Source organism: Triturus cristatus, chromosome 5_2 (assembly GCF_964204655.1).
Source record: "Triturus cristatus chromosome 5_2, aTriCri1.1, whole genome shotgun sequence".
Classification (NCBI taxonomy): domain Eukaryota; kingdom Metazoa; phylum Chordata; class Amphibia; order Caudata; family Salamandridae; genus Triturus; species Triturus cristatus.
Window position 1 is genome coordinate 337,325,595 of NC_140588.1, and position 12,135 is coordinate 337,337,729.

Genomic DNA, 12,135 nt, shown 5'->3' on the forward strand with positions numbered 1-12,135 from the left:
TAGAAATTATTGCTATTTTCTGTCCCAAATGTATGATGGTGAAAGGGTGCATCTTCATTCTCTGGTGTCATACTTGATTATGCACTGTTATACAAAACAATACAGAGTTATTAAACACAAACACGTTAACCACACTATGTTTAATGTTGTGGAAAAGGGTCTCAGACGTACAAGCAATAGATTTGCAAGGAAATGTATTTAACACCAACAGGGAAACATTTAGGACATTGAGAACAACCTAAGTTTCATATTGAAGTTCCATGTTTTAGCCCTTATTAAGTGTGGTGCAGTGTCTGAAGCTTTGTGAACAAACGGTCAGAATGTATTCCAACAGAGGCCAAACAGTTATTCATTGCCTTAAAAAAAACATTTGCTTCAGGTTCCTCAGCAAAGCTTGCTTGTTAGGGGATTATGAAGGAGGCAGGTGTGAATGTTTCTAATTTTGGTGTGGATCCATTGCAAGGATAAAGGGCTTCTAAACCATCATTTTTTTTTACTGAGGAGTGGAATGGAAGATATTATAAAGAAGGCTGAATAGTCAGCAAATGTTGCAATTAAGAAGTTGTACTTTACTCGTATAAGCACCTGTAACTCCGGCAAGCCCTAACCAGTTAAAAAGACACTTTATACAAATCTTCAGGAATATAGTCCACTGGAGGCCAAGGCACTACTGGAACCCAGGGGAAGGGGTGCGGGACATATCGCAAAGTTATCGCCCCTTATTGATTAATACCCAAGATAAATTTGGAGTCCTCAAAGCAAAATAGGTGGATGTATCGGCACACTCGTCGATACAGACTGGAGAGAAGCTAGATTGGCTGCCTGAGAAATGTTATCTCAACCCAATTGAGGCTGGTATAATTGAAATGCCTACATACTGCATACTTCAGACCGCCCCACATATAGCATGCAGGAAGGCTCCTGGCCTCATCATGTTTCCAATGTGCTGATCTATCCGCTGACAACTTCCAAGTCAAGTCTCCAAACTAACACAATATTGGCAAACAATAAGCGTGTTGACTCGAGTACTAGGGAAATAGGTAGAATGAACACAGAGTAGTACTATTGTGAAATTTGAACAATCAGGATACGCCTGGGTGGGTTGGTGGGGGAATGAGCATGGATAGCAAAGCCACAGTAAAAGTGATGTAGCACTCAACTGGAAGTCCTCGGCGCCACCTACAATAGCGGACTAGTATTCATAGCAAGAAAAATCCATCTAAACGGTCATGGGTTGCCCTCACAAGCATAGTAAAATATGGGGTTGCTGGTGTGCTGGTGGAAATATTGATTTACTGGGGATGCTAATTAGACCAGCTGCTGAGTGGTCCAGCAAAGCACTTGTAATAACAATGATTGTAGTGAATGCCTTTTTTTTTAGGTTTGCATAAAACAATAAAGCAAACTTCTAAAATACGTTTTACTTTAAGCCAATAGCGACTGCCGCCTCGTTAGTAGCAAGATTTTAAGAAATAGAATGCTGAGCCCGAAAATGGAGATAGAATGTTCTTAGCTTTTGTGAAGTAATGATACACTTGTATCACAAACCCAGAGGTAAGAATTATCCCTCCATCCCAGGATTCACTTACTGCTTATGTGATATTTGTGTATGGCTTCATTATGCCTGAACATTGTAAGTGTATTTGACATAGATGACTGGTTTCTTAATGACTTTGATCTGGCAGAGGTACATTTCATTCAAAGGGGTGGAACAATAGCAGTCTAAGCCAGAGGAGAACACTAACACTGATAAGTTTCAAGACAATGGACAGTGCTTGAATATTGCAAAGAAAGGTCAGAACGGAGGATTTTAGAGACTTTGGAGAGTTGGATTGAGTAGGATTTATGTTCCGTTTTCTCAAGTCTGCGGGAAAGATGGTTCTGTTTAATATGGTGTTAGTTTAACTCTAGAAGTAAAAGGAGAAAAAGCAAACTCCTCACATCTGTGTCCTTATTACAGTTGTATATGTTCCTTTACGAAAGCAAGGGGTTTGTTACATTCTTGATTTAAATAACTGTGAGCACGCCTATGGGAAATCAGTGTTCGTTTTGAAAACAGTGCATTTAATCAAACTGCATTGCTTGCATGTTCAGGTCTTGGAGAAATTCATTTAAGCAGTCCATGCTCAAGTTTCTAGGTTATCTTTTCCACCTCAAAAGTATTCTGACTTACTACATCTTACTTTATCACCCACAAGTTTAAAATTCTGCTACATTTTTGCTTCTGATCATTAACTCGTCCTGCTTGTTGTTATGGTCTCCTAGAGACACATACATTTCTGCCACCATTCTGTCTTGAGCAATAGATTCCTTCCTGCAAGAAGTCCTCAGCACGAACACCAATGTAAGCAGTGAGCTCACCATCTAAGCTAGGGTGGGGGTATCAGTGTCCGGTCTAGTATGTGAATTGCTTGCACTCACACGTTTTTAGAAATGGTCTGGTCAAATCTCTGCACTAACTGCTAAAGCTCCTGCTTCAATGTTTTGTAGTCTGTGCTTAATTTCTTAGAATGATTTTTAGGTTCTCACATTTCTTTTACCTTTCTTCATGCAATTCTTATAAAAGTATTTTAGAAGTTACATAGGCATATTGATTTTAGGAATATTCCCTGGGTTTGTAAGATGTTATTTTACTCCCAAGCCCTATAATATGCACTGCTATCTCTTTGTAAAAATACAAGCAATTTAAAATAGATTTTAAAGTGTTAGTTGTTACCCCATTGTTAATAACATTAAGTGGAATAAAGAGCAAACACTTTAAAGGTGATATATATGTTTAATGACCCAAATAAACAAAAATACATTCCATACTTAAAGTGTCAGTAGAAACTATACCTTTTAATCGGTATTCAAAAGGAATGTTATATAAAGCTTAAGTTCTTTATAAAATATCCAGACATATTTCAACTGCGACAGTTCGAATAAATAGTACAGTTTTAGCAACAAGGACTATTCAGTCTGTATTTTATACCATCTGAGAACCAGTCTTCAAATCTCAAGTTGGTATTCCTTGCTTGTGAACCCAACGTGATTTAAAGTGTTTAGCTTTCCGTTTCTTTTCCGCCCCTGAAAGAGAGGAAAAATCATCACTTTCAAAGAACTCCTCTGGATGTACAAAACTATTATTTCTTAACAAAAAACATGATTGCAGAATGCATGTACTGGCCAACACAGGGGTTACTCGGCGTTAGCGTCTTCTGCATATGATCAAGTGGCGTAGGATGCAAAATTACAACAGACAATCAACTTAGAGAAGGTATGTTCTCTGCATTCATAAAATTATACGTTTTTATAAATACGTTTGCACTTATACAAGATCCTGTATAGTTTAAAATGTTTCGATTTAACCAAGTAACAGAAAATATGTCCATAAAAAGCAACATTTACTTTGTTGTTTACCATTAAGCTGAACTACAAGTTAAAACAGTACATTTGGCCGATTAAACCTCTGTAGACACAGTGTGACTAGACCTAAGAGAAAACAGTGCGACAATGTAAAGAATACACACCATAGGAATTAAACTCTACTCCTTTAAGAATCTTGGAAGACTGAGCTATTCCATTATGCAAAGCAGGAGGTAGGTTAGGCAGCTCGTTTTTGGGATAAAGTGAATATATCTACTTACAGTATCCAGTTCAAGACCTCTGGCCTCAAACGTGAGGCGCTGGGTGATGTTTTTATGAATTCAGAGAGAATACCCACGATGAAGAATTATATTTACACGTAAGTAACTTTTCCTGCTTCACCACGCGCTTCTCTCAATGATCATGAAAGACAGAAAAGAGTAGCAATCTAACTCAACACTAAATGTGCAAACTCTAGAGTGAATATGTTACAAACAGAAGCTCTGACCACTAAAACACCAAATTTGAAGTCAGAGTACAGACAATAATGCTCAGCAAAAGTACGGACTGATCTTCAAGGAGCAGACTTACAAACGTCAGCAACAGGAACAAGTCTCATCAGGTCAGCAGTAGCCACTTTCCCCCTTGTGGATGGGCACCAGATTTTTCAGGTAAGAGCCTATTAGCTTTTACATGACCTGTAACAATAAATGAAAATATCCATCTGCCTAGACACAACAGGCCTATCTATACAGCAACATAACTGCAAAGATCTGTTTGACGTTATGAAGCTCTTTAGTCTTATCCAAATAATGACAGGGTCCTCTTGACATCAAGGCTATGTAACAGCCCTGCTGGAGTCTGTGGAAGTGGGAAAAATGGAGGCAAGGACAGAGCCAGATTAATGTGAAAACCAGAAACAACTTTTGGGGGGAAAGCAACCTTCTCTGGAAGGTGCTGTAAATTAGCCTTGTGCATTACAGGGGAGGGGAACTTATATCTCCCGATGCCCGAACAAAGTGGATTTTCCTGGGGACAAGAAGTTCTAATGGCTTGTTTGTCCATCGGACAACTAGACATTAAATCAGACTAATAAGGTATCGGGCAGAGGCACTTTGGTGCTCAAAGTCAATCAGGGTAGCTTTAACAATTCTTATAAGCATGGGACATCTGTAAAGGCCTATGATGGAGAGACTGAACCCTAGGGCCGAATGGCTGGAAAAAATCTGAACCCACAGCCAGGATGAAAAAAAAAGCCCCATTATGGTTGAGCTGCTATTTGTTGTAGGACTTGCACTGATGCAGAAATAGCGATATGTTCCTGCCTTTCTGCAGAGTCAGGACAACGTACGTTTGCTGGTCCCCAACAGCCACAGAGTTGCTGCAAGGGTGAGTGCAAGAACATGGCTGAGGAGGCAGGAAGGAAGGAAGGAAATGAAGGGAGACTTTCCCCTGACCCTTAGCCCTGCCATTCGTTGCACATCTGCTTCTTGCAACCCGGACTCTTGCCTCCAAATATGCCAGTGCCTTCTGTCCTGACCTTTTTGCCATCTTCTCGTCCTGGGTGTGTGAACACCAGATATTTGGAAGCTCACAGAGCTCAACAGTCCCTCTAAGCAGTGGCTATAGCCTCAATATAGGTCACACACAGGGCACCCTATGCCAGTCAGTCAAACTACACTCCAAATTAATGCGTAAGTGCGCCGGTTCAGGGCCATATGCTTTTATGCACCATCACATTACTTGAGGGCAGAGTCAGATGGCTTTTGTGATTGTGGCAACCTGCATACATCGGACCTGGATCTGCAGTGGACCTTCTTATGCCACCAGCCTTCTTCGTCAGCTCTTTTCTGTGATATGTAGAGCATTGTGGAGCAGTTTCAGTGTGCACCAAGTGCTTCAAAACCTCATCAAGGATAGTAAGTGCTTTAAATGCAATTGCAATACCAGACGATACCTCTGTTTGGGAGTGTGTATGCTCAAAAAATAAACATCAGAGAGGTCTCTGTGCCCAGCACCACAACACACCTGCCACAACTCGGTTGCTTTTATCGGTATGTACTGTGGCCAGAACTACAACACACGCAGCGATTGAAAATAAAACAGAAAAAATATTTTGTTCAGTAGCAGCAGCGTAGCGTGCAGCAGGTGCAGTGGCAGAGGTCTGAAGGGCCCACTGAACCCTGAATATTGCTGTAGTTCACTGTTCAGTGTCCAGGTGGCCCATTTACTTCCTTGTACCATGGCCAATGACACACTGGCTGCCCCCACTTGTCAGTAGGCCATGAATATGTTCATTGAAAAAAGAAGACTGCAGGACTTCACCGTCGTCATTGAGCAGAATCACCGAAGGTGATGCCGAATTCATTTATATTGCACTCACTAATGAATGAGGGTCAAACAGAAGCAGAGACAGAAAATACTCTAAGAAGTAAAGTTTTTGATTACCTTTTCTAATTTACTTATTGCTTTCTTTGCTCAATGAGACAGTTTGCGTCTGCTGCATATTTCCTGCATATTAATTATATGTATTCTAAATCAAGGAGGGAGAAGCAAAATGTGTTCAATCAGCTTCCAAGTATAATCCAATTTAAATCAGACAGGCGAGTGAACCACGCCAGTCTGTATGCCAGAGTCTCAAAGGAAATGGTCTTGGAGACCCTCACCAAGGTTGTCGCAACCAACAGTGTATATCAACGCCGTTAGATTGATGTAGTTGGTAGTAGCAACCAACAGTGTATATCAACGCCGTTAGATTGATGTAGTTGGTAGTATTATCAGGTCTCCAAATGAGACAAACTTCCACCAGGAGGGAGACTGTCTAGGTAAAGACAGTGACTGGATTTGAGTGATACAACATAAAATTACCTTCTATACATGTGCAGGTGATTTAATTAAAAAGGTGGGATGTGGGTAAGACTTAAAACAGAGATGTTGTTCAGACAAGTTATTGGTCCTCAACATCTAGTAGTCTGGTTGAAGTGTTTCGGCCATCTGTTGCCTTCCATACCTTTTGGAACCTTCAGATAAGGCTGCCAACAATGACGTTCTTACGTGCGTCACCACCTACTGTACACCTCCAACCATGTCAAGAAGGCAATTAATAAACACTGGAGCATCTTAATATCAGGCCCCTTAAAATGGCCCAGACCTAGATTTGACCCCAAAAAAGAGAAAACCTCCGAGACTACCAAGTCTATACTCGACCGCAGAAAGTGCAAAAAACCTCCAATACTGTGTTATCCGCCTGGGGTCTCCAACCTATAATGGGTCACTATTCCGCGGCTCATGGTGTGTGCCACCTAACCAAGGCAACCAGGACACTAGACCTCAATGACAACCTCAGATGGACTCTGAGAAGGCATACAAACTTGCAATCCAATACCCGTGATCTACATGATCACATGTCCCTGCCAACTCAGATACATTGGAATGGCATGCAGAAAAATAAAAACACATATAGGAGAACAAAGTTTCAATATAAGGAGCAAAAAAATAACGACCAACATGATTAACCACATTTTGTCAACAAAACACATAGAAAAGGAACTGGAGTGAGTGGTCCTCAAGACACTAGGCACAATAACGCAGAACACATTCTATTTAAAACAGAACACCTGTGGGTCTACCGTCTCAGAACCTTTGATAAAGGGCTGAATGAGAATATCCCTTGGCTAGCATTCAGAAAGTAGGACCTATATGGGTCGACAGCCGCCACGAGAATGCCCAACTGTTACCCACTGAGCAAAATGAACCAACACAGTGCAGTACACAACCGTAGGGTCAGTCAAGCACTGGCGAGTATAAACGGAAACCCACATTTGGAGGAATTTGAACGCTACTGGGGGAAACCTTGCTTCCATCCAAGGATGGAGATATATACAACCAACAATAACAAACACAGCATCCTCTACCTGATTGGTGTGAGTATAGTGTCGCCTTGCGGCAACTGCACAAAGGTTTTCCAAGTAAAGATACTCGACGACTACTACTATATAGTCTGGTAATAGTTGTTAATCTCTATCTTCAAATAAGTGACTGATTTCATCCTTTTACAGCCCTCGCAGTTGAACATGACAACACACTTTTCAAGTTCATGAACTGCAAAGTAGGCCACGTTAGAGCTGAACGCAAACAGCTAAGGTGGCATTCATTTCTGAAACGAGTTTAGGCTGAAAGATGCTGCAGGGTTAGATACACAATACCAATTTAAGTTAAACAATGCACCTATCAACACTAAATATACTCCTAAATGCAAAAAAATAAACTGCTGATAAAATACCTCTCTCAACTTGTGAGACTCGAAGAGTATGGTGGCTCTCCGCAGGGACTGTTGAGATACTGCATAAAGTCACAATTACCCTTGCAGGCAAATAGGTCACTTTTGTTGCAAATTCATAACAAAATTCTTTGTTTAACTTAGTATTTCACATGGTTTAAAACTAGAACTTGGATAGCAAAGCTACTATAATGTTTTAAAAAACACAAGTCATCTTTCTGGGTCTAGTAAATTACTATTAACTCAAGGAGATAATTCAAACACTAGACTGCAGGTCTAAAAACATTTATACAAATTCTGGAGACCTGCCAGGCCCTTGCTTTGCTTGGGTGTCCTCCCATAACGGTCCTTTATTGGATTTCATTTAAACATTAACATCCAACCATCTCACCTACATACAGTTCCGTTTGCCCTGTGACCACCTACCTACCCCTGCCCTAACCCTACATCATCTCCACCGTATAGGGAGTTTTAACACTCCATCCCCTTCTTCCTATTGCCACTCTTAATTTGTTGTTCACTGATTCAGGAAGCAGCTTCTATCATTAAGGCAGCTGAGTTTATTGGGGTGTAGATATGCTGTTGTGTGATGCCTACTCCAGTTTGTCTGCGGTGTGAAAAATGGAAGGAGTGCCATTAATTATCCTGGGACCACGAGTGATTTCCTAGTTTTGATCGCATAGGCAAGAAACGACGCCAGGGCAAAACTAATATTTATATTTTAATTTCCATCAAAAATTGATAAGCTGCTTTGTATGAAAGAAGACCTTCACTTAAAGAGGGGGTCATAAGTACTTTTTCTTGCCTTCATGATAACAATTACTAAAGATAACTGCATGCAGTGTGAGCCATTTAGAGCCTGTAGGAAATGCTACCAATTGGTGAAAGATTGACAAACGAAATCTGATCAATAAAAACCTACGATGAGTTTTATGAACCCATCCCATGTAGTGCTGGAGTATATAAGAAGCTTGATAAGAGAATATATATATATTACCGCTGCAACTCTCCTCCTCTCATTTAGTTCCTCTGGAGAAAGACAGCACTCGTGGGGCACCGTTTCCATAATTTTATTAATAGGAAACTTTACACGCGATAAGAAGCACCCGCCCGAGAGTGCACCTGACTGGTGTTTTGGAGCAATAATATATATATATATATATATATATATATATATATATATATATATATATATATAAAATGCAACTGTCAGTTGAATCTCAGACCCCCTTCTGGTTATTTGCCCAAATGTTTCCTTGACCAGTTGCTTCAAAGCAATCTTAGGGATCCGTGCTATGTCGCCCCAATACTTTCTCAGGTTCATTTTATGGTCAGCTATTATTTGCAGGGCCTTTTGGATTTCAGATAGCCATGGAATCTTATGTGCTTGATCTAGTGACATGCAATCCCTTATGATGCCCAGGGTCAATGTGGCTGCATTTTAGTCCATACTGATTGCCAAAGCAACAACAGTCTCACGTCTAATAGCGCTGCTATGGGCTGTAAGTCAAGTTCTAAATGAATGGTGCTACTGGAGGTTTATTTTGGGACAGCTAACAACCTTCTTAAAAATGTGTCTTCTTGGATTTACAAGATTGTACTGTCCCTTAAGCCCCAGATACGTGCCCCATAAGTTGCGGCAGAAATTGTCTTGGCATGAATAATGTTATGTCTGGAAGTCGCTTAGACCCGAGCTTAGCAGCAAGTCTGAAAATGGCCTCGTTGTTCCTGACCATATTAGTAGCCCTAGAGTCCCCATTGTGTGAAAAGTTAAGGCCAAGATAATTAAAGTGCTTTGTTCTTATAATCCTTTGTCTCCTTAAATAAAAGGGGTAGGATTTTCCTTTATTTTTTTTTTTACTAATGCACGACATGGTAAATGTCTTGCTCTGATTAATCTTCAAGTCTATTCCTTCCATGAAATCACAAAAGGGATTAATAAACACTTGGAGGCTATATGGGATTACAGTGAAAAGAACGGCATCATCCGTGTATAGCAAGATAGGTACCGATCTATCTGCTACTCTAGGGGACTCCGTACCAAGGAGTTGAGGCCGTTCATATAGAGAAGAGAAACCGGGCCAGAATGCACCTCTGTCTAACTTCCTTATGGATATTACTGGGACTGGCGACTTCCCCTTTTATTCCATAGCGTATCTTTGAGGGGGGGGGGGTGGGGAGGGGAGAGAGAGGGAGGGGAGAGAGAGTGAGAGTGAGAGTGAGAGAGTGTGTGTATGTGTGTGTATATATATATATATATATATATATATATATATATATATATATATATATATATATATATATATATATATATATATATATATATATATATTACCTACTGGCGGTCGCCAGTAGGTAGTTATAGTTAGGACCACGTTTCCATAGGAAATCCGCAACATTCTATTTTGAATAACTTTGGCGCCGGTTGACGAATCCTCGCGAATCTTTCAAAATAGGTGGGGCGCTACGCTCCGCTCCTACCCTGAAAGTCTCGGGGGGATTCGTCAAGCGGGGGCTGAGATAAAAGGGGGGTCCCAAAACGCGTTTTTCCCATGCATTTTTCCATAGGACCTTTAGACAGGGCTACAGCCCGAACGGCTGAACAGAATTACTTGAAATTTGGCAGAGAGGTAGTCCTCAGGTCAAGGAAGTGCCTTTTGTAGGTTTGGTGTAAATCTGTTCAGTATTTCCTGAGAAAATAGCATTTAAAAGCATATCAATATCTATACGCGCGCACCGTGTGCGTACCCTGCCGTGCGCGAGCGCAATTCTGATTGGTTGTTAGATGTCGGTAAACATTCGAATCGGTCGAAACCAGGAAGTGTTGGCCGCCATTTTGTCTCTCGCAGTCTGAGGGGGTGAAAAAAAAAGGTGGAGAACGTGAAAAGGGGGCAGAGTGGACAGTTCTTGACCCCCTAGCCTTGGTCAGGGGGACACACAAGGACCCCCAAGGGAGAAAAAAACATTTTTTTTTCTAAAAATCGCAAGGTGCGCGCTCGGTGAAAAACCTGAAATTTTTTTTTTTTATAAATAAATAACTTAGCATTTAAAAAACCGTACAAATTCACTGAAAAAACCATAGGTTTCACACACGTTATAGTTACGAATTAGCATTTAAAAAACCTTGCAAATTCACTTCAAAAACCATAGGTTTCACACATGTTATAGTTAGCTGGACATTTCACTCGTAAAAAACCAATGAAATTCCCCCGTTATAGTTAGTGCAGGCAACTATAACTCACGCGACCGCAATCCTCTGCTGATGACGTCAGATATTACATCACTGATGACATATGTGTGTTTATGAAAAATAAATATTTGTAATATATGTATAGCTAAAGATTAATGGAAGAAGACATGGGTAAATAAGTGTCTAAATACAGTGATGTAATATCTGACGTCATCAGCAGAGGGATTGCGGTCGCGTGAGTTATAGTTGCCTGCACTAACTATAACGGGGGAATTTCATTGGTTTTTTACGAGTGAAATGTCCAGCCAACTATAACATGTGTGAAACCTATGGTTTTTTTAAGTGAATATATATATACATTACCTACTGGCGGTCGCCAGTAGGTAGTTATAGTTAGGACCCTGTTTCCATAGGAAAACCGCAACATTCTATTTGGAATAACTTTGGCGCCGGTCGACGAATCCTCGCGAAATTTTCAAAACTAATGGGGCGCTACGCTCCGCTCCTACCCTGAAAGTCTCGGGGGATTCGTCAAGTGGGGGCTGAGAAAAAAGGGGGGTCCCAAAACGCGTTTTTCCCATGCATTTTTCCATAGGACCTTTAGACACAGCTACAGCCCGAACGGCTGAACAGAGTTACTTGAAATTTGGCAGAGAGGTAGTCTACAGGTCAAGGAAGTGCCTTTTGTAGGTCTGGTGTAAATCTGTTCAGTAGTTCCTGAGAAAATAGCCTTTAAATCAATATATATATATCTGTGGCAGCTTACGGTGCGCTTACCGTGCGCTTACCGTACGCGTACGGTGACGTGCGCGAGCGCGATTCTGATTGGCTGTTAGATCTTAGAAAACATTCGAATCGTTCGAAACCAGGAAGCGGCGGCCGCCATTTTCTCTCTCGCACTCTTCGGGGGCGATGAAAAACAAAGGTGGAAAATATGTAAAGGAGCATGTTAGACAGCTCCTAACCACCTAGCATTGATTAAGGTGCCCCACAAGACCCCCCCAAGGCAAAAAAATAATTTTTTTTTTTTGAAAAAACGCCGATTACGCTTACCGTACGGGTACGGTAAAAATTAATTATCAAAAAAAAATATCCACATTCTCCCCTCCCCCGTGTGCAAAAGGTGCCCGCATGGCACCTTTTGTGCTTTGCATATGTACTAAAGGAACAATTATTAGATTAAGTTTTTCAACGAAGCGCATAATATGTCCTCCGTGTGCGGACGATGCGCGAAGCGCATCGTGCGTACATGGGCCATCCACCGTGCGTGCACGGCACTAACTGCGTAAAGTGGGCGTCGCGCACCGCGCGCGCACGGAAC

The 12,135-nt window shown here is 41.2% G+C and overlaps 1 protein-coding gene across 1 annotated transcript in view; it reads right to left on the minus strand.

Annotated features, from left to right (window-relative positions):
- Positions 1 to 2,756: 2,756 nt before the first annotated feature.
- Positions 2,757 to 12,135, minus strand: part of NOL7 (nucleolar protein 7) — a 158,266-nt gene continuing 148,887 nt past the window's right edge. Inside the window, exon 8 of the mRNA XM_085607105.1 lies at positions 2,757 to 3,066. Coding sequence (XP_085463231.1) covers positions 2,996 to 3,066 — 71 coding nt within the window. The 3' untranslated portion in view covers positions 2,757 to 2,995. The remainder of the gene's footprint in view (positions 3,067 to 12,135) is intronic.